Consider the following 24,659-nt stretch of genomic DNA (forward strand, 5'->3'; position numbering starts at 1 on the left):
GTTGGGAAAGTAGTAATATCAGTTATTAAGATCCCTGTGACTTGAGCACACACACACTGAGCACCGAGTGGTCATGATTGTGTCTTACCTGCATGTTGTATCTGTCAGAATGTGAAAAGACCCTAAGAAGGTCGTGCAAGATAAACGGTCACAGAATACAATGCAGTAAATCATTGCTGTCGGGCAGAACCCTCTTATCTCCACATTGTGTTTTTGAGGTGCAGCCACTGGGTTTGTCCGTCTGAGCACGGAAATAGCGTTAGAACGTTTGTTGACCACCAAAGTGTCACTGCTGCGCAGCCTAGCACACACAGTGAAAGTAGGCCGCTTAACTCATTTGACAATGTGGCTTCCATTCCACTAGCTGTTGAACTGGGACGCATGTTTACGTTTTATACCCAAAGCAGTTAAGAATATCTCATAAGAGACAGCTTTTTGTCAACACACACACACACACACACACACAGTCACACACACACACACACACACACACACACACACTTTGTGTTGGCAGACGAGTGGTAATTTGTGACAGTGAATGTTGAATAATTCATCAAGTCTGGGGTCAGCCATACAGTACGGAGGTGGTTCGGTAAGAGAGATGGTATGTGACTCAAGCACTGGTGGCGATATAGCGGACGCACGCACGCACGCACGCACGCACACACACACGCACACCTCTATGAACTCTCCGTGATGACTAAGGTGAGTGCTGGTCCGTTCCCATGACGACAAATCCCAGTGTGAAAGAGCTGGTATAATCTCTGACAGACAGCTGCCCGTACTAACTATTGTCACTGGAACCTTGAGAACAAAACATGTTCATTCTGAGAGAGACGGGAACGTTTGCAAGAGATTTGGTGTGGACTGAAAGAGAAAACAGTCCGAGTAGCTCACGTCTGTAGAGGGTTCCAAGTGGATATTTTATATATAACTAAATTTAAAAGAACCGTGTCGATCAATGTCAATGACATCATCGGTGTCTGTTCTTTGTCGTCATGTTAAGGTTAAGGACCACTATGGAAATTAATCTCCGACTTCATTCTGTCATTTTATCGTTGACGTCGTGTTATCTCAGTGAATGCATTGTATTCCGTCTCCGTTGAACCTTCAACACTGTTACTTCTCACGATTCCAATTCAAAAGCATCAAAAGTAGCAGATCTACTGCAAGCGCGTGGATCTGCTACTTTTCCTTGTGTGTGACGCCCGCCGTCGTATTCATTTACCAAAACAATATGGAGATGGAAAGGTTTCTGCACGACACCGACGATTCACGTGTATTTCTGTCTTGAACCAAATAAATCAATCGATCAAAAAGCGTCAAAGTACTCCATTCACCTTGGTTGCTATAAGCAAGCAAGAGTCAGGGCAGGTGATTTGGATTTCCTTTTCTCTTTTTTTTGTCTGAGCGAGGCCGTTTTTCACTTTTCATCAAGGAGCATCTAAACGATCATCTAGACTTTATTGCAGGTTTCATAGAACAGTAAAGTGGAGCACAGGAGGATGGTCCCCTGTGTGAACTACTCAATGCAGAGTGGTTTGCTGCTTTATAAATACCTGCCGTCCCAACGGGGCATTTGCTTCAGAGCTGGAGACTCAGCAGGGACACCAATTAACGTTTTTCATAATTGTTAGTGTTGTTAATATTGTTGTTGTTGTTGTTATTATAGTTATAGTCTCCACTGCGATATATTAGCCATGTTTATATGGCCTAATATTCCATTTCCAATCATTTCCACAAAACAAAACTGATATGAATAAACAAGATAACAAACCAGCTATCCCAATATTATGTCCCAGACAATAATAGTCTCATACCACAATATGACGTTGCCGTCTGGAAGAAACCACCTAACTCCATTTGTGAGGTTTTAAATGTATTTTCTTTTCATAAATCAGTGCTATTGAACCATTAACACCCTTTGCATCTGTGTGTTGGTTAAAAAATAAATATATATATTGAGCCAATGAAAAGTATTAAAAAGCTCTTCGCCAAAAACGTCCTAACTCCACTTGAGCTGGATGTTGAGCTGGATGTTTTTCCTGAAAAATGATTTTTTAGGTGGTTTCTTCCAGACAGCAGAGATATACTGTATTGATGAGGCAGTGAGGTTATGTTATCACCCTAACACTAGTCTGTCACACAGCTGTATTGAGGCAGTGAGGCTATGTTATCACCCTAACATTAGTCTGTCACACAGCTGTATTGATGAGGCAGTGAGGTTATGTTATCACCCTAACATTAGTCTGTCACACAGCTGTATTGATGAGGCAGTGAGGCTATGTTATCACCCTAACACTAGTCTGTCACACAGCTGTATTGATGAGGCAGTGAGGTTATGTTATCACCCTAACACTAGTCTGTCACACAGCTGTATTGATGAGGCAGTGAGGCTATGTTATCACCCTAACATTAGTCTGTCACACAGCTGTATTGATGAGGCAGTGAGGCTATGTTATCGCCCTAACACTAGTCTGTCACACAGCTGTATTGATGAGGCAGTGAGGCTATGTTATCACCCTAACACTAGTCTGTCACACAGCTGTATTGATGAGGCAGTGAGGCTATGTTATCGCCCTAACACTAGTCTGTCACACAGCTGTATTGATGAGGCAGTGAGGCTATGTTATCGCCCTAACACTAGTCTGTCACACAGCTGTATTGATGAGGCAGTGAGGTTATGTTATCACCCTAACACTAGTCTGTCACACAGCTGTATTGATGAGGCAGTGAGGCTATGTTATCGCCCTAACACTAGTCTGTCACACAGCTGTATTGATGAGGCAGTGAGGCTATGTTATCGCCCTAACACTAGTCTGTCACACAGCTGTATTGATGAGGCAGTGAGGTTATGTAATGTTATCGCCCTAACACTAGTCTGTCATACAGCTGTATTGATGAGGCAGTGAGGTTATGTTATGGCCCTAACACTAGTCTGTCATACAGCTGTATTGATGAGGCAGTGAGGTTATGTAATGTTATCGCCCTAACACTAGTCTGTCATACAGCTGTATTGATGAGGCAGTGAGGTTATGTTATGGCCCTAACACTAGTCTGTCATACAGCTGTATTGATGAGGCAGTGAGGTTATGTAATGTTATCGCCCTAACACTGTCACACAGCTGTATTGATGAGGCAGTGAGGCAGGGCTTTCACTTCTAGTTATTATTACTAGTTGACTAGTTGCCTAGTTTACTAGTTGTTTACTAGTGTTTAACTACCTACTGTATGATGTCATTTTTTAAATATGTAATATGTGTACATTTAAACACTGTGTACATTGGTGACTAGAACTATAATCTAGCTGATCTTGAGGCCTACAAAATCAGGAAAGAAAACAAAACGGGTTGGTACTAGTCAACTAGTACCAACAAGGTCAACTAGTGGATTTACTAGTTGACTAGTTGCTTAAAGCCCTAGTGTCAGGTATTCATTCATTCATTCTTTACACCACTGTCACAGTCTTTTCATACAGGCCCTCATTTTGAATGCCAATGGAATGGGTCCCAGTTCGAACCGGAAGTAATAAAAGTTGTCTTGACCAAAAACGCAATCTGGGAAAAGAATCCGAGATAAATGCAATTTTACTAAATCTCTTTACATTGAGGCAGACAGAGACTGTACAGACTTTTCACTTCCGGTTCATTTCCGGTTTTATCGGTCACCTGGCGACCTAGAGCCATTCATCGTTGGCAAAGAGCACGATCTAACTTAATAAAATCCCTTAAATTACAAATACACTCGTCAAAGCAACACCAGACTGGTTTAGATCACATTCAATGAAAACAGTTGACCCAAAATCCTTAATCGGAATGGGAATCAGGATGGGAGTTAAGTGTTCATGTAACCCCAGCTATATTATATGGCCCAGAATGCAGCTTTGCTCCTTATGGTCCTTATGGGGCGAGACATCATCATACCCGGAGGTTATGGAGGAATGCCTACTATGAGTTGTAGCCCATACATCCAAACAGAAAGGTCCTATCTGATTGCATTAAACGATGTGAAGTGACTTAAACTCACTTTGCCACTCACTTTACGAATGTGCATACCCTCTATATCACTCCAAACCCATTAAACCACTTAAAGCTTTCACTGATAATAGCAGATTGACAAGCATTTCTATCCGCTCAACCATATGGGGTTTAAATGGTCAACCCTGTTGACGGGGCTCCCAGCAGTCTATACTGTGACAGGACAGGACTCTGTTTTCTGTGAACGTTCACTTGTTAGGACATAAATAAAACAAAAGTTGTGAGTTAGTGACACATGTGGATATGCCAGTGGTTTTCAAAACTCCTTCATTTCAAGGACACCCAATACCTCTGAGAGTGTACAAATGGACCCATATAAGGATCCATTTATTCTCAGATTAGATCCATAGGGTCCATTTCATTCCTATAACATCAATCATTTAGCAGGGGGGGCCCCTGGAACCCCCCTCAAGGACGTCTGGCTGGCCCCGGATCCCACTTTGAGAACTACTGGGCCAAGCATATATACCTATACTCCTTTCATTGTCGATGGCAAATATGAGACGGGTGTGGGGACAAGATGACGTAAATTTTCCCTTCATTGTCAATGGTATTTAATGTTTGTGTCGCGGACATTTTGTGGGGACAAAAGCTGTATATAGGAGGGGCTAGCACCTCTCTATTCAAAAAGTTGGAATACAGAGATAACAGATAAGTTGTGTCTGCCTGACACAAATATAGCAGTAACAGATGAGTCATGGAGTGAATGAGAGGTCAGCTCGTGACTCAATGACTCTTCAGCAGACAGACACAGACTACGGGGTCTGAATCTATGATCGTGCCACCTCTCATTACCGTAATTGACACCATATTAATAACCACCACCATAAATCAGCCCTACACCGCCGATAGTTGTGAGCCACATTGTGGTACACATACTCACAAGTAGCCTATAGTTTTCAGCCCAGGTGACCAAACGTTTTTCCTATAGAACAGATATTATGTTAGCACGGAAGGCTAATTCCTCCAAACGGCCATTCTACTTGCATGCTGTAGTGAAGAACTGGAAGGTAATGCTACGCTTGCCTTGTACAGGGCGGCCCAAGCTTGTATGCTATGTTGATCGAAGTCCCCGGGAGTTATCCTTTTAGCTCTAATGTCTTACTGTACCATGTGATGTTTGTTTACATTTCTGTCAAATAAAGTATTCAATCAATCAATCAATGATCAAGTGTATGATGCTTCTATGTGCGTAGAGCGACCTTCTGGGAATCATGTGGTTGACAGTTGGTACCCCGGCTCTCCCAGTCCCATGTGTCGAAGACGAAGAGTCTCAGAGCAAGACTTTTAACCCTAACTGCTACCTGGGCGCTGTACTGCATCATGTTTATTAATAGCGCCCACTGCTCCTAATATTTACAGTAGCATGTGGATAAATGCAGAGGACAAATTCCACATTTACAAATTAATGTACAACTACAGTACATGGGACCATTTTATTAACTGTATTTTTCATCATAAATCATTATTGTGTCTGACATACTCATAGACTTGAATAGTCAATGAGAGTACAGCAGCTGCTGAGTTCCTAGCACAGCGAGGTCGAGGTTCATTATAGTGGTTGCTCTTTAGCTAGCCCGGGAGACCAAACCAGTGTTTAAAACAGTTTGACACTCAACTTACTCTGGTGTTGTGTTGTGTCCTTTACTTTATTTAGGTATTTATTTTCCGGGACAGTGCACATCAATGGACCTTAATTCAATCATATAACACGATATCATGTAAATATGCCAGATTTAGTTATAAGCTCCTTTCCATTCCATCCGTAGACCCACATACAAATACACCACAGCTACAACATGACAAAACAGAGAGAACATACAACTACACAAACGTGTGTGAAGTGAGCGGTGCCGTTCATCACAATGATGACGTCTGATGAAGTCAACAACATGATGTCACAGGCTCAAACTCCGTGCTCAAACGGACAAACGCTCCAAAACACATACTACCAAAGTCCATTACCTAAACAATAGAATGTCTAAAGCCTATTTTTAAAAGGCAAGACGTATCAATGGTCAGTCACATTGGTTAATTTTAACCATTGTTTTAGTTGTAGTAGAGCAGTTATGAGAGACATACCGTAGACTTCCTTTGATGGAGAGGACATTCTCTCCAAAAGGGGTCTGCCTACGATGGACGACGTCTCACACAGTCCCCTCTGGTCACTGGTGTCTGATCTAGTGCCACGTCCACAATGCTAACAATGATGGTATTGTCTGAGACCTTGATGGTTCTCTTCATTGATTGAAGTATTTACAGTTTGCAGAATTACAGTAGATTTCAAGCACAACCCAATACAAAAACTGTTAACTGTGGACGACACCATAAAGTGGAGCCTATAGATTTAAGGCACGGTCACACATACACGTCAGAGGTGTCAAAATGGTCCCGTTCACTTCTATTCTATGAGAGTGAATGGGGGGGTCTTGGAGCTTCCTGTTGCAGCGAGTTGATGCGTCGCTTGAAGCAGTGAACTTTGGACCGGGGGCCATCAACCAATAGGAAAGAGGCTTTGTGGTTAACCCAACTTGGCAGGCAACTCAGCTCACTTGTAGTTTTCTTTCACCGAGTCAAACCAGTCCAACATATTAGGTCAAAGGAAATACACATCAGACAACCGGCACTGCCCACAATCCGCAAGAAAACAATGGAAATTGACAAATTTTATGCTTAACCCCAGCATCCTTATTGTGGGGGAGGGCGTTTGCAGAAAATAGCATATCGACAAGTTCACAAGCGTGACGCACTGTGCGCTTGTGTATTTGTGAGCTTGTCTTGTGTATTTTTATTTGTGTATATCATTGCTGTCGGGCAGAAACCTCTTATCTCCATATTCTGACTTCTGATTTTATTATTCGTTATTAATGACATATCTACTTGATCATACTACAGGTCTACAGTGTCACAAACCGTTTGCTATTTTTTTATTTGAATCCTGAAAAGTAAAAGTTTTGGACAGTAATAATCCACCCGACAGAGACAACTTAACTTTTTTATTTTAAACGGTGGAATTGGGCAGGCACAGGAGCTTTTCTCCAGGATGCGAATGGTAATAACAACTTCAAACACGGTTTGGATCTCCAGGGCTACACCTCAGCTTGCACTGATGGGGCAGAGCTCTAGCTGCTGTCATATCAGGGTTATCAATGCTCTGCCCTAGGGTGTTATCAGTTACCAGCCTCTCACCCCCTTTTAAAACTCCTCTTTCCCAGGGCAAATAATGGCTGGATATGTGATAATAAAAAATACTGTTTTCAATACTATTTTCATTTTCCTATGTCCTTAAATTCAAATACTACAGTTCACGTGACACATTCAACATATACAGTACGTACTGAAACATAGTGCGCGCTCGCGCACACACACACACACACACACACACACACACACACACACACACACACACACACACACGCATGCACACACATGCATGCAGTGCACACACAGACACAGCTATATCATTTTGATTTTGTAATTAATTTTGTAATTAAGTTTCCAAGTTGTTTATCTCATACCCTTAATCCCCCAGTACAATAAGCTACTAATTAAAGATGCAATCAGGGTTGGACAACATACCTATTGTATAAAGTGGGGTCATTCCACTCCACTTGTCATCACAGTCTACATATTAGGCCTGAAGAAAAACTGTCATACTGACACAAATGTCACTTATTGTTATGGTCAGGGACTCAGGGTTGGTTCTACTGTATTGTTGAGTCTCACTCCCTCACTCACACACACACACACACACACACACACACACACACACACACACACACACACACACACACAGAGTAATGATCAGTAGCATTAATACTCAGCAGGCAACTGGAGCAATAGATTGGAATGGTCTCATGCACAATAGAGTAAGATAGCTTATCTTTACATCTTCGGCACTGTGAGCAGACAGTAGGCTACTATACATTAGCACGGGTCTAACTGTACATTATGGGGGGGAATCAACCCTACAAAGATAGCAGCTATGGGTTTGTCATTAGGGCTGCACAGAACAGCATGCACAAAAAAAGAGAACATTGCAGATATAGGGAGAATGAAGCCTAGTATGGCGGTTCCATGGATGAAATGAGCATAACAAAAGGGGTGGGCAATGTACAGTACATCACATCATCCCATTTCTGCAATATTCAACATCAATACATAGAGGTTTCAAAAAGGGAAAACACAATCACAAGCAGCTGTGCATTTAACATAGCTCTGGAAACAAAAGACCATGAGGATGCGATGCTGAATGAAACAATGTGTCAGACACATAGTAAACCTACCTTTATGTGAAAGGATTCCTACGCTGGAGCACCACTGGATGTTACATTTATTTACGTCAGCTTGGGGAAATTAATCTTGCGAATGTCCGTTCAGTATCCCATTTGCCAAAAGCTGGAACAATGTTGTAGTATAAAAAGGAGAAGAAACCCCAACAACAGCAATAAGCGTTAAAAATGAAAAAATAAAAATATTAATTTCGAAAAAGCGACTGTGTTCCTATTTAGTTAAGGTGGCAGCATATGCTCTCTTCATTCTAAAAGATTGCCCATTATGTTATTAATCTACCAACTCTTTCTCAGAAACGCCGCATATTGTTGTGTATAGCATAGCGGCTACACACAAGGCGAACAAAATCCAGTTTTGAAGGTTTTCAAAGCGCGCTCGTGTTGTGGTCTACATGTTCGGCGGTTCCGTGGTGTTGTTGGCGTGGATGCTGCTCTGAAAGCAGATGAAAGATGCTCTTGAGCTGTGGCTGAGCAGAGCAGGTCCCTTTCTCCTGATGCCTACGGAAGCATGGATGGTCCAAATAAGCGTATGAGTTTTTACTCCTCTGACACGAAGCTGGCCAACAAACATGATGTAGGCTACACTGTGCAACTGTGAGTGTGCATATAAATGTAACCAAATGGATCCTCAAGCCATGGAACATTTATTTTGTACATTACATTGTATTTTTACACACACATACACACACACACACACACACACACACACACACTACACACAGACTCACAGACTGAGAGTTTAGCGTCATAGGAGCCAAAAGGATAGGCCTAAATGAACACCTTCAGTGTCTTCGTCTTCTTCTTCTTCATCAGATTCATCATCATCATCACTGTCACACTGCCAAAATATACAAAAGCCATTCCAGATTATATCTTGAATGCTTTAAAATTGTTATAAACGTAATATGAGATTAAAACATGGTAAAACATTGTGTTCATGTTTGATCTTGTATTTTTGTTAATATTGATAAGATAGAACAACAAAGTAGTAATCGGAACTGAAATTGAGTGAATGACAACAGTATGAAAAACGAAACAGACAGACAGACAGTGTCACACAGACAAACAGGCAGGCAGACAGACAGACAGACAGACAGACAGACAGACAGACAGACAGACAGACACAGACAATCTTATGCATGATTGATTTGCTCTGTTATTTAGCCCCCTCTAGTGGTGTACAGCTGAGTTGAGTTTCCTTTGCATCAGTTCAAAACAAAAGCAAGAAAATACCACATTCCTTGACTGGAACATTTTTATTTCTTTTCCCCCCCCAAGGACAGTTTAGAAGCCCACAGAGTGATAGATTTTTCTCATTATAATACACCATGTTGAAACAGTGAGTCTTTTTTAATAATCTCCATCACATCAACATATACTGTAACTGTACATACGGTAGGTACCAATCACGGTCACTGAAACCTAGGACAAAGGCTGCATTCACAGCAGTTTCACCAAAACCATCTAAGTCGCTCATTCTTAAGTTTGGTTGTGAATAATATTGAACACAGCCTATCATCCCGCAGAGATGCTTTGGGGAAACCAAGCCCAACTATATGAACCTTTTCTCATTCCCTTTGACAAAGAGATAAGGGGGTGGGGAGCACCACAAGGATACAGATGAGATGATTTATACTCAGCCATGGTCTGTGGAATGATGCATCACAAGCTGATCACAAGTCGCGTGTTAAGAGGATACCAACCTAGTAGAGAGTATTACATACTGTAGGTATTAGGATTCATCATAGCCTTGCCACCACCAAACAGGAAGCTGGGTGTTGCACTACTCTGCTTCCTGAGATTCCTCACTGTGGTCAGAAACATTGGTTCCCTTTTATTTTAGGCCAACACAAACTTGACATAGGCTTTGATACATAATGTAAAATACTGGACATTAACTCAGGAATTAAGGAGAATGGGCTTATTGGGTCATTTTACATGGGCGGGATCTCTAAGCATATAATCACTAAGCCCTATATTTGGTTGTATGTCAAAGAGGTAAATTTACCGATCTATACACTCATAACATGTTGTCAGCTTGTACATCCATTTAAAAAAACTCAAGTTTAAAAACGTTCACAATTTTTGAAAAAGTTCCCAAAATAGGGACACCAGGATTAATGTGGTGAATGGACACAATGTGTAGGTAAACGAAATACGTCATTTTGACAATGGCTAAAGATTCTTCCTACTCAACTTAAAGGCTCTCTGTAGACCAGGTTGGATGCCTCTGACACAAAAGTTGGTCAATTTAGGAATGTTAGAAAACAAAAAGTGACACGCCAAAACTCCACTCCTGTAGCGTACAAATGTACATTCAAACAAATAAGACTTAGAAACGTCACCAATCAGTTTGATTCTGTAATGATAGAAGTGCTATTTTAACTGAGTGAACAAATGGAACCATGAGTGTTTATTACATTTATACACTCAGAAACAAATGGATAAATTAACTCAAATAAGTTCACTGTGTACCATGTACAAAATAATACAAAGTTACTAAACCTAATCTCAATGTGTTCTCCCTCCAATGATGAATCACCTCGTTGCTGTCGGGTAGAGACCTCTCATCTCCATATTTCAACTTTTCATGTTTGTGTTTTCTTTTCATAAATTGTTGCTCTACTTCACGAGTGTAGCATTAAAGTAGTGAAAATAGCAGATCTACAAGATCAGCTATTTTAACAATTTACCTTTTTTATAAAAAAGGAAAAATTGGACAAGAAAGGTTCCCACCCTACAGTGACGTTTTGAATGAGGGACAGAGACCTGAGACAGCCAGTTGATTTTGCCCATACTATGCGCAGATAAACGCTCAACCATAGTTCCATGGCATTTCTTAAAAGCCTGTTTGTGGCTGGCTTATGCCAGCTTTGATAAATACTGTACATGGGCCACTGTGTCGATAAGGACCACTTGTTAACAAAACAAAACAAAAATCAAACTGCAAATTTGACAGACCAGGCTATTATACATAGAATGGTTAACAAACACCCTCATGCTTCACAGGAAAAACAAACAAAAAGCACACACGCACACACACATCCTATATACGCACGCACACAAATATTTTCAAATATTCTATTTCTATTCACATTTTTAACCAATCACTTGTGAAGAGTGTCAAACACACACAGCACATGAGTCATGACAAACATGTACAACTAAAAGCAGTTAGGTGAATATCTGATTGCATTTTTTGGGTGTATTCACCTGCCATTCATGACAAAGAGAAAACGGGAGAGAAAACCTAGTGCGAGTCACTGTAATTTCTTGTAACCATTACTTGCACACAATGCTGATTATTTTTATTCAGGATTTACAGCCGTTTAGTGTGAGCAATGAGCTGAAGATTTTTATATGACAACTGTACATAACAGCAAGAGCCCTGTAATATCTACTATGTTTTGTCTGGCAGCACTGACTTTCAAATATTATGAAATAGTGGTCATTTCAACACATACTAATCAATTTATGAACTATAACTGTTTATGGGGACAAGGAAGCATTAGATTACTCATTTGGCTTTTGTTAAGTATGAACAAATCAAAGGGAGGTATAAAATAACTGTTATAACAAGAATGAAAGTATAAAAAAAAGCTGCTGGTTTAAATTTCTGCATTTCATTTGACTCCACAACTGATCTGAAAGACTTAACATCTTGGTGAGCCACTCTTCAACAAGTGATGGTTAAAAACAATCACCGACAAAAACAAAAAAATACATTTAAATAATTTACGATGTATTTACACAATAGTCCATCTTATTTTCCAGCAGGATGTCTTCTGTAAATCTTCTTTTGGATATAAACTTCTAGTCTCCCATCTTTACTTTCGATGTCTGGAAGAAATGAGACAAATGGTTATTCCCCAAATCACACAATGTCCTCAGAATTCTGAGAAGAGAATGGATATCCTTATCTCAAGCTGTCTGGTGGAAGTCTGACAGACAAGTAAAAACAGTACAGGAAGAAAATAACAAAACAATCTTAAACACAATCTATTTATGCTCGGAACAAACAAAAAGTAAAAACGAAGAGAAAAACCAAAGAAAAAACAATTGAGAAAAAGAAGGGAAAAAAAATAGTACAGCTCATGTCAGTCACCTGCAGGATGGCTACAATGACGCCAAAAAGGCCAATTGCGCTGCCAAAGATTTCCACGATGAGGATCTTTACAAAGAGGCTGGCATTCTGGGCATCAGCCAAAGCTGCTCCGCTGCCCACAATGCCCACGCAGATGCCACAGAACAGGTTGGAGAAGCCCACCGTCAAACCAGCACCAAACATGGAGTACCCTGAAAGGACAGCGGCCAATAATGAAACATTACATACTCATAATATGCCACAATGAAACACAGTCAATCAATTACTACCTCAGTCAATCAAACAAATCAGGGTTGTTGAGATATGGGTTATGGGATCAAAAATGTCATAACATTGCATTAAAATAAAGATTGTATTGAGTCGTTGTGACTAGTAGTTTTACATATGAAACTGGCTAAAGTAACTCTACATAAGTCTAGCTGGTTTTACTTCCTTTTACTGCAGTGGATAACAGTTTCTTACCAGCTTGGTAGTTCTTTGCCCCAATGGTCTCAGGGGTAGTTCCACTGAAATTCTGCAAAGAGAGATGGGTTTAATTACAACTAAATCAAATTACACCAGGAAGACTAAGTATTAAGCTAGCAGATCTTCTACTTGTGTGTGATGCTGTAGTTAGTGTAGTATGATCAATGAAGCCTTTTGAGCTGCAATGAAAACAGTGACATCATGGGATTTGCTGGCTCTTACATCACACTCCAGAGGAAAATCAGAGCACTTGTTTGCATCAGAAAACCACAGACCACAGAAAATGTACTGAATGTTAATCAAAAACTTTTTTTTATGTCACAATCCCTTCAAGTCCATAATTTATTCGGACCCCTCCCTGAAAAGGCCCATCTGTCCTGAACCCTAATAATTAGTATTGCCTTAGATGGTTATTCGTCTCAACTGACGTCTCAACTGCCATGCTTACCTCTGCCATGTTGCTTATAACAATAGCCATGATGATCCCATAGATGGCGACAGCCTCACAGAAGATAATGCTGGGGGAGAGAGAGAAAACAGAATCGGAACATGTGATTAGTTGTGATTAACGATTTAATCGTGTTTTGGGCATTGAACATTTAGCCTTTTAGGCTTGGTAAACAAACCCTGCACAGGGCAGATATGACACATAACTGAGAAATAACTGACAACGCAAAATATATTACTATTCCCAAAAAATAATATTTTTTTATTGAAAATCTGAAGTTTTCCAGAAAGCGTTTTATTTCCAAAATAGCCGATCAAAATGTTTTGAGCTTGTAGATACACTATTTTTGCAATTTTTCAACTGAATAGTTTATACGATTATTCAAAATAACTGCGACCAGGTGATTCTGTAATAATTGTGACAGGCCTACATTTCTACATTGTATTGATATACAGTAGGTAGTAGACCAACTTCACTTTACCCATAAACAAATTGCAGTTAAACTGAATTTAAAAAGGCATAATGTATAATCTATATTAAAGAGTTAGGGAAGTTTGCACAAGAGGACACTTTTTAGCACTAATCTACCAATCTATATTGGCCTGCAAGACATACAACCCAATGACCCCACAAAGATCTGAGACTGAGGGACCTTTCAAAGATTTTCATTACTTTTTTTGTTCTCATATTTTGACATTCAAACCCATGAGAAATGACTAAAAGGCCACTGCATAGCGGGAAAGGTGACCGTCCCACTGTCTGGGATGGAGGATGCATCATCTGTGACTTTTTCAGCAGAAACACCAAACGGATGGCAATGAGAATAGCGATCATCCATATTTACAACGGTGACACACCAAAGCTGGCCAAATGACAGAAAAGCAGTAGCTCAAAAATATGAGTGTTTGATGGATTGCATAAATAGGTATTTTAGGCTGTTTTTATGTTGGGATAGCAACATTGTGTGAGGAGAGAATGTTACGGTATACATATGGTCCACTACAGATGATTTATCATGGCTGGTGGCAGCAAAGGGCCAAAGGCTGCATCTGTAATCTAACATCTCGGACAAATGGTAGCACTAGATCGTACGGCTGTCACGGCCCAATTCAGTTTTAGCGGCACCAGAAGCAGACAGTAACGACTACCTATATATGTTACAACATTATGCAATAACTCTGCAAAAGCTTGCAGAATATAAACATAGCAATGAACATGTGCAGGGATGGAGACTGATAAACAGTCATCGTATGGGGCTCAGTGGCTGGTAGAGGCCGGATGTTCGATTCCGGGCTTCCCCAGAGTTAGTGTGTCCTTGAGTAAGACCTAATTGGCAGCTCCCGATATGCAGGTTGGTGTCTTGCAGCTTTCCTCCGCCATCGGTGTATGAATGTGTGGGTGAATGTAATGCACAATCTATGTAAAGCGCTTTGGCTAAAGGCACTATATAAATGCACCATTTACCATTTATATCGTTGCTTAATAAAGTTGTTCCAGGAAAATGTACAATATTACAGTATAGACACAACAGTACAGCTCTGCAACTAGTCTGAACAGGTTTGTGAACAACATAAAGATGTATAGATTCGGGTTATCAGCTATATTTGATTCGGCAAGACTTTCCACCCTACTAAGTATGTAGTTGAAATCCATTTTCTAGTCTTGATTGATTCATAAGCAATGAAAAATTATTATTATTATGCTGGGCTCATCCTTTAACCATTTTTAACCTGGTATCCAATCCATCCCTATGTTGGGAATGCCATTACAAAAATGTCAAAAAGTTAGCCTCTGTTGCAGCCTCGCTGTATTCTGTGAATCTGTTTTGTCACTCGCTACTCAGTCTGGCCAGCAGGCAGCAGACTCGTCAACCAGCACCACTAAAACTAAAACCTAAGGTAAAAAGTAGTAAACACTAATTTGATTCAGTAGTCAGTCCACTATGTCAGATTCAGTAGTACCAAAAAACCAACAGCTGTGTGGGGTGAGTTTAGTGAATGTTACATGCATTGCAGGGCAACAGCAGTAGTAGTGTGCATTGATACGTCATTAAACTGGTGTTTATTTGTTTTTTCAACCTGCACGACAGACCAATCAGAAGCCAATGTCTGTATGTTCTGCAACTAGGGGTAAACCTATAATAAACAAGAAGTCCTAAATGGATCAAAGTGAGTGCTGGTTTTCCTTTCTAAAATACTATTTCTGCCAGAACTGTGAATTACTCGTCTGAATGCTTGCTTCTCTCTTTTTCAAGGTTTGCATGAGCCTACCTGACCAAATTCTTCGTTTTAATTCGTGGAGCCTTCACACCACCACCGATGATGCTGGAACCGGTGATGTAGATTCCCCTAGAATCCAAAAAATACAGAAAAATTAGCACCTGAACCTCATGCAAATAGCACCTCATCTAAAAATGCAATAAATTGCTTTAGCATAATCTACGCCGTTTCAGGATAATGACAGTATTTATGGACAGTCTCTCCTGGTGTTTCCAATACATCAAAAAGGAACCACATCACTTTATCCATGGCAGAAGGGAGTTCCTGAGTTACCAAAGACTTTCCACTTCCACAATCTGTGTTCTGTTTTGAGCATTTACAGAATGAGGAAACTGTTCTTAACTTCTTTTAATATCTGGAAAAGCCGTGTCCAATTTCCCATGGTTCACGGCACTGCCATGAAACTAGCATTAAATGATCGTGTTCCTAGAATTCTTTGTCCATTGAAGGTTTACTGTACAGTGAGCGCACATGCAGTTAAGACGATGTACAAATCTAGGGGCTGCCAAGGTTTTGCCAAGAATTAAGTGTTGATTTTAATTTGCGTCCAAGGTCACTTCCAGAACTTTCACACTCACAAGCCAAGTACTCACCAGGCAGCCCCCACCACAGACAGCGAGATGGCCAGACCAATGCCCAGGTTGGCCCACATAAATGGAGAGGTCTCGAGCAGGAACCTAAGGAAAGAAACAAACACCTTATTACAACAGAAGTTAAGAATCAGGCCTGCCGTTTAAGTGTTTTATGGAGCACCAGTAATGGTATATTATAGTACAGCAACATGAGAAAACAGTTCTACATCAACATCACATCAGCATTTTTTTTTTTGTCATATACAGTATGAAGTCATATATATATCCCATCTGCAGTATAAAGAAGAAGAAGTAGTAGAAGTAGAAGTGGTGGATGGACAACTTGGTTTTAGGCAACGTTTGAGCAAACAATCTTACACTACCAAGGGGCTAATTACCAAGTTCAAGGCATATCCTAGCTCAATATGTTAAAAGTGAAAAGCCACATTTTTTAGTACCGTTCCACCATTGATTAATGATATATTTACAAAACACAAAAGCCTAGCCTAGGCCTTTAATGTTTGTATTAAGCAATTTAGAAACTGGGCAACGTATTTGAAACTCTTGCTAGAAGAAAAAGTAATAACAGTAACATTCTCACAGAATGTTTTGCAACAGAACAACTTATGGACTCAACGTTAGTCAGAAACCAAGGGTCACATTACTGAAACACAAGTGCAATATCTAGAGATCTGATCTCATAATCTGCCATTTAATGACACTGAGAATGTAGTCAAAAAAGGAAGGGCTGTTACAATGCGGTGTAGGTAAACATCATAAAAGGAGTCCTGTGCTTTAGAGCACAATTGTGAAAGGTGACTGTTCAGGCTAATATGCTGCATTTAAGCTATTACGCTTAAGTGTTTTATATCAGCTATCCATCTACACCAGCTTTACAGACTTGAAAACAGACATCTTCTAGTCGCTGGTGAGAAAAGGTTGTTACAGGCCCCAACAGGAAGATGTAAGCCAACATGTAGAACAGTTATGTCTTTACATATCGGATAAACATTCAGATAGGAAACTGAGATGTGGTGATTTGTTTTTACAGTGCAACAATGGGTGACAGGTTTTGGTTTGTAGTTTGCCATTGAAAACATTACCATCTTTTGAAAACTCATTACTACATTATCTAAACAAGTTTCACTGCTACTTTTTCCTTTACTGGATCCAGCCAGTGACTATAGCCAATGCCAAAATAAATTAAAACTGTACTATACCACTGTACATATCTCCTGCATCACACATTGCAATTTACATGATGAGAACTTACCATGCCACATCAAAGCGGAACCCTAGATCAAAAATCGTGTAGCAAATACCTAAAAAGAGAAAGAGATGATTAGCATATTTGATAAGTATAAATCACACTTGACATACCACGGATCGGCATTAAAATATCAATCTTGATATTCCAAGATGCGTCATTCCATGACATAGCCTACTTCTATTAACCCATGTTTTTGCTAGTATTATACAGTAGAGTAAGAGTACACCATGAACAATCATACTAGTACAAATTTACAGAACTGTAGCCTGTGTGTGATAGCTCACTCTCACATGAGAACTGCTGCAGTTCCTATTTTGAGAGTGCTTCACAGTCAGTCACCAATCAGTTGTGCACAGATGCAGCTACTATATGCTTGCAGGCTTGATCAATTCTATGACTAATTGGCGTAGATGCGTGGATCTAATGTAAAGCGAAATATGTCATCACTATTGCTAACTAAGCAGTGTTGTTAGCCACATATGGTACGTAGTTTTACGAGCTACAACGGAGGGAGAGGTTCCATATGGGGCTAATGTGTTTGTGTACGTTCCACTGCAGGCTCGGGGTACGTCTAATTCCCGGCGTGGACACTTGACTGAACACAATGCAACTTCCCGACATTGCAGTTGCATTGGCCGTTCCTTATAACTACCTTTATGACATGTAAAGTCATCCGCAAATAAAATATTGATGAAGCCCGAAACGCTGAACGGGGGCTGACATTTAGTTTAGCACAGCAGATTGGGTTATTATCAACCAGTAAGTTAGTCGTTCCGGGATTTAGTCAGGCCCACCACAATACAACCTATGGTAGTCGTTCACCATTGACGCCACGAAATCAATGAATGAAACCACGATTAATATAAAGGACCGTCTACTCAAATCGTGCTTTAATTTTCGCACGGAAGGATTCCGATCACTTTTCCACGCGTGATCGTGCATCTATCAATCTTACCGACAACCAGGATGGTGCTCCAGAAGGCCAAAGTGACCCCGGTGTAGAGAATAGCGTGTCCGTTCATCATCCACTCGAGAAGCATCTACCCGGGCCGATATAGCAATGCGATCACGATGTGCTGATATTATCTGCGCGATGTGCTGTTCGGCTCAATGTTGGCAAATGACGCCAATAGGCCCCCCAGAAAACGCCACAAAATGAAGAGTTTTTCAATGCCTTCGCTTCGATGGAGGAAAATCTATGGAGAAGGAAGCTGGGCTGTGTTGTCAGCTGACCAGGCTGACTGGGTAGCATGTGACCTGAAGACGTGACGATGACTGCTGCTGCTGTGCTGCGTGACAGAAAAAGAACAGATCTACAAGCTAAGAACGCGTCGCGAGGCGACCCATTCTTAGCTTGTAGATCTGTTCTTTTTTAAGCGAGAATCCCTCGCATTGCTTTGCTTCGTTGCAGCAGGCCTTAGCAGCAGGCAGGCAGTGGCACTCACGAATCATGATGGTCGTTATTTTTTATTTTTTATGCAGCAGTTGTGAAATACTAAAACACAAGAAGATAACATATTGTTATTATATATTTATATTATATTGTTTCTGAGCCAAATATGCCAAGGAGGAGGCTTCATCAGCTTCATGTCATTCATAAAACCTCGCGTCACCACTTTCCACCATCATGCACCGCTTGTTGTGGACGCAAGATGGCGCCAGATGCCTTGTGCTGGGTTATTAAAAACATTGAACATGGGCAAACTACTAATCATTCATTCAACTATAATAATACATTAATTCAGCATTACGATAACAAATGCACATTCTCTTTCTCTCTAGATAGATATATATAGACTGTAAAAAATAATAATAATAATAATATTTTATATATATATAAAATATTATTATTATTATTATTTTGTGGTTTATGTAGTGTAGTGAGTGGAACAAAATCTCAGTTTTTGAGGAGCGCTAGACCCTCCTATGCCCAGCTTGTGAACACAAACCCTGAGCAAAAGTACATATTGAAGATAAAAGTGAGGGCAAAAGTGATTGGAAGGAATGACATTTGTGATGATTTTATTGGCTGAGCATGGAATGTGATGTATGACGATGTATAAGAGCGCCCCTCACTTCTCACAAGTGTGATTTTTGAGCCGTGCCTCCGCTCCATTACGCAGCTATGTGTGTGACCGTTTCGGAAGTTCTCTGGATTATAACCGGATGCCTGAAGCCCACCCCTGTGTCCCATCTTCCAGTCCAGGGACCATCAACCAAGGAAAGCCCAGATACATATCCTGCATTACCCTACATCGACAACAGTGCCGCCAAACAGACTCGAGGCGGCACAAGAGGGATTCTCTCAGGAAATGTCAGTGGGAGTCCTCCGGGCCCTCATATCTATATATAGATTATATCCACTGATTACTATACATCAGTAACCAGGGAGACGGCAGGCCTCATAGGAGAAGATCTATCATACCGGCAATGGACTCTGCTGAACCGCCTGCGTAGTGCGTACTGAGGTTTGTTTGCTTCAAGTCAATGAAGAAGTGAGGCCTGGCAGGCAGCACAGCATGCGAGTGTGGCGAGCCTGAGCAGACTGCAGAACACATAATCACCTGCACCTGCCCCTTGTACAGGAAAAGGAAAGGAAAGGTAGCCTACTACTGTATGTTTACCCATGGTAACTGGACTAAGCTTAAAGCTCAAGAACTTGTTTACAGCCAGGCCCTGCTCATAGAACATTTCATGGTAGAGGTTCAATGCCTTGTCCAAGGGCACTTCAGCTGTGGTAATTTTAACGTGCCGGTCCGGGGATACGAACTAGCGACCTTCCGATATCAAGACCGCTCCGAAAAACCGTTCGGCAACCGCTGCTATTTATATTTTTTTTGCAGCTTGGTTTTTGAAGGGACAGACAGTAGGCTGACAGGAAACGGGAGAGAGATGGGGGAAGACATGCAGTAAAGGCCGTGTCGGGCTCGGGAGTCGAACCCGCGGCACACTGCGACTGGATCACCAGTCGGGTGCCCAGACGGTTACGCCACCGCCTGGGCAGAATGGGGGGACTTTTTTATTATTTCCACACAACTAAGCTCTAAGGTATATTAATGACATAGTAAAATGTTGAAAATGAGTGGAATTCCCCTTTAAGATGTTTGCAGTGTGATGCCCCACACACATTAGACACACAGTATGTGTAGTGGTGCACCTGCCTAACTGTCTCCCTGTAGGTGAGCCTCGGTACTTCTTGATTGCTCATTGGAGAGCACCTGGGCCCGGTGCCTCCAGTGAGCTATAACAGCAAGGTCCCTGCCATTCCCTACGAGAGATCCAGAGGAGGCAGACCTGCTGTCTGTGCCTCCATTCCCTGCATGCTTGCCTCCATGTTCCGCTGATATTATGTCCACCTTATTCTTTCCATCCACACACACACCACACCATGTTCCACACATCCACCACCACCACACCACTGATTACTGACTCCACACCTTATAGGATTTGTTGCCGGATTGTGTTCAGTTCAATTCAGTTTAAGTTAATGCCCAAGCCTATGTTTCAATAAACCTATATTGTTCAACTTTCGACGGTCTCCTGCTCCTCATCTTTGTCATGGCAAGAGCCAGCCATGACAAATGGGGGCTCGTCCGGGATTGTGAGTACTAAAACTTTCAAACTTTAATTTTTAGTTTGAGTTGTTATCTAGTAGCGGCTATTAAAGCCTAGTGGTTGTTGCGCGCACGGTTTTGACAGCCGTTCTGAAGTAAATTGGGGTATCCCCGTGACGTACTGTAGAGCGGGGCCAATCAGAGCCGGAGGTTGGGAAGCCTGGCTCGGGATTCCCTTTTTGTCTTTTTTGACACGGACTTCAAATTGTTTGGGGCGGGCGGGTGCGGTCTTGTGTTTGACTCTCCGTAGCCGCTGCCAGGGGCGCAATAAGCTAGGGGACGGAGGGGACGAATCCCCTGCCAGCGTCACATTGGTCCCCCCCAAATGAGTTTGGGAGTAATACTTGTGAAATCCTGCGTTCATAAACGCGACATATTTTGAAGGGTATATTTGATCCACCCCTGTCTAAATCCCAAAATGGTTTGGCCCATCTACCTTCGGTTTGTTGGAAGTTGTTACACCGCCATCAGTGACCCAATGTGCTTTGCACTCTGTGGTGATTGCGTAATGATTCTAATAATACAGGAACAGTATTCAATAAGTCACCACTTTTGGTGTCACGCACAACTTTTGGTAACGTGTATTGACTAGATCGATAGGAGATGAATGAATATACTTTATCCTCTACTCTATGGACACGTATTAGCCCGCGGACCCCCCTCCCCCCATTTGAAGAGAAGAGAAGGACCCCCATAAGAGAAGATTTAAACAGCTCTAGCAGTAGCAGTGATTCTCAACTCGTTTAATTTCAAGGACCCCGCTGCGTCCACATGACATGCCACAATTAAGGCGACAAGGGTCCATTTGGTTCCAAACTATCATGTAGCTGTACTGTACCCCCTGGAACTCACGGCTCAAGGACCTCTGGGGGTCCCCGGACGGCCGGACCCCACTTTGGTATTTATATTATTATATTAGCCACTAATGAAAGCACAACTGTCAACACCAGGTAAGGTGCAACTACATATTTAAAACATGCGAACCCTCTCCTCTCCTGAAAACTTCCCAGGTGTTGTACATTTTATATAGAATAGGCTAACTTACATGAGGTCAGTGAGTTTTGACCTGTTTTAGGCGCTGCTGATAATGTGGTTAAACTTTTACGTTTTGAGACACATAACACATGGGAGGAGGAGGAATCACAGCCAGGTAATTCATAATAATAATAATAACTGTGCCAAAGCAGTTTTGTATGTGCATTGAGTCACTGGAACAACCTCTCTGTAATCCGACCCTAACCATAACCCCACGTTTTGGTGGTTAGACCCCCCCATCCCCCCCCTCCCTTGGGTGGTGGGGGGGACGGGGGGGACGGATTTTCAGCGTTCTGTCAGTGTTGCGCCTCTGGCCGCTGCTATTTCTTTTGTTTTCCGTTGGGTGTTCTATGTTGAGCATGGAGTTATTTGGATGAATCATAAATAATCATACACGTTTGGGGACACATCGAACGTAAGTTGGACAGAGTACTCAAACAAATATAGGAGCTATACAGCATTGTCCCGTGTGAGGCTTAGCCACGGAGTTGCTTTAAACTTTCGTGGGTTTGTTATTTTTCTTATAGTGTTGGGGGAACGCAGTAGCAGCATTTGTCTCGGGAGCACAGTACGTGGCTGACGGCGCAATTATTAAATGGTTGCGTTGTCCCCATCGTATAATTAGTGCATCAGTACCCCTGCCGAACCCCATGAAGAGCTAGGGTGAGGTAGATAAGCTTTGGATAGGCAGATAGGGGACGCTCTTTTTGTTTGGGTTGCTCTGTGTGAAGTTACGTCGCTGTGTTATTTAAATTGTGTATAGATAGCCAAACGTTATGATGGCTGAAATTGATGATTTTGTGGCATCGCCGTCAGTTGAGTTCTTAAGTGACTGTACAAAGGAACAGTTGTTTGATATTGCTGACCACTACCACATCGACCTTGGGGACAGGAGACGCAGACTGTATACGCTAAGACTAATATTAATGGCCGGTTTGGAAGACATAAATGTTTTGCCGTTGGAGCCTGGGGAAACAGGGGAGGGGGGCGCTGAGCCACTACCCATTAAATGTGTCCAGGCAAATCCAAACTTTTCTTTTGAACAACAAAAGGCGCTTATGCTTATCCAGTTGGATATGGATAGGGCGAGACATCAGGGTGAAACTGAGAGGGAGAAAGTTAAACTGGAAATGGAGAAAATGAGATTTGACTTGCAGAAAGAGAAGTTGGAGCTGGTGAGAGAGGGTAAAATGGATCAGACGTGTTTGGACAGTGGAGGGAGAACCTCTAATGCAGGAAACAGACAGTTTGATTTGGTGGGCAATCTGAGGTTGATGCCGAAATTTAATGAGAGGGAGCCTGAGACGTTTTTCTCATTGTTCGAGAGATTGGCGGACTCGAGAGGGTGGCCTGAGGCGGATCGGACTGTGATGCTGCAATGTGTTCTAACGGGGAGGGCACAGGAGGCTTATGCGGCGTTGTCGGTGACGGACTGTTTAAGTTATGCTACCGTTAAGGGCGATGTGCTTAAAGTGTACGAAATGGTGCCGGAGAGCTACCGGCAGCGTTTCAGAAATGACAGAAAAGACGAAAAACAGTCATATTTGGAGTTTTCACGGCAGATGGTGCTCAACTTTAATCGTTGGCGTATTGCTGCAGGTGGAACTACATGCGAGACAGTGTGTGACTTGGTGATGTTAGAACAGTTTGTGAGGGCAATCCCACAGCGGGTAGCAACCTTTATCACGGAACAACAGGTTAAAACGGTGGGGGAGGCGGCCGCTTTGGCGGATCAATATGTTTTGACGCACCGGGAGTGGGTACCGCGAGGCGCGCAAAATACGCACCGGGAGAACACTGCACCCAGCCATGGTAGCGCACCCAGCAATCGGAACAATAGCGCACCTTCCACCAGTGGGTTTAAAGCGGAGGATGGGAAAAGTAGGGCTGCCCGTGACGGCGAAAGAACATGTCATTTCTGTGGGAAAAGAGGGCATATCAAAGCTGATTGTTATGCATTCAAAGGAAGGAATAACGCAGTGAAATCGGCAGCGTTTGTAGCGCCTGTTGTGGCAGATGTTAGGTCGATGGGTCCTTTACATGAGAGCGAGAGTAGTCTCGGCGGTGTAGACGTGGCGTATCGACCGTTCGTGGAGAGGGGCTTTGTGTCTCTTGTCGGGTCCAAAGAAAAGGTGCCCGTGAACATCTTGCGAGACACAGCGGCGCTGGGCACATACGTGCTTGAGTCTGTCCTGCCGTTTTCATCGAAGTCTGCGACCGGGGATGCCATGTTGAGCCGTGGTATGGGCATGTCCATAATCTCTTCTCCTACACACAAACTCGAGCTAAACTGTGGCCTTGTCCATGGTGAGGTGGAGGTGGCGTTGCGTAAGGCGTTTCCCATGGCTGGGGTCGATGTCCTCCTGGGAAATATGCACGCTGGGGGCCTAGTATGGGCTAATGTGCCGCCAGTACCACTGGTGGGTCCTATTCCAGTCGTGGGCAGTGTCCCAGATGAGTGTGAGCGGGACTTTCCGCAGGTTTTTCCAGCAGCGGCCGTGACGCGTGCCGGGGCTCGTGAAATTGAGCGTAATGAAGTTGA

At 42.2% G+C, this 24,659-nt stretch overlaps 1 protein-coding gene across 1 annotated transcript; it reads right to left on the reverse strand.

The window, feature by feature from the left end:
- Nucleotides 1-11,280: 11,280 nt before the first annotated feature.
- atp6v0b (ATPase H+ transporting V0 subunit b) lies at nucleotides 11,281-18,700 on the reverse strand. The gene is made up of 8 exons (XM_080777484.1): nucleotides 18,424-18,700; nucleotides 17,472-17,520; nucleotides 16,220-16,303; nucleotides 15,618-15,695; nucleotides 13,348-13,417; nucleotides 12,897-12,948; nucleotides 12,435-12,625; nucleotides 11,281-12,169 (listed from the first exon to the last, which is right to left on the reverse strand). Exons 1-8 carry the CDS (start codon nucleotides 18,506-18,508, stop codon nucleotides 12,143-12,145), a joined length of 636 nt encoding a protein of 211 aa, XP_080633610.1. The 5' UTR covers nucleotides 18,509-18,700; the 3' UTR covers nucleotides 11,281-12,142.
- Nucleotides 18,701-24,659: the final 5,959 nt, after the last annotated feature.

Source organism: Protomyctophum bolini (assembly GCF_963924005.1).
Source record: "Protomyctophum bolini genome assembly, chromosome: 12".
Taxonomy (NCBI): Eukaryota; Metazoa; Chordata; class Actinopteri; order Myctophiformes; family Myctophidae; genus Protomyctophum; species Protomyctophum bolini.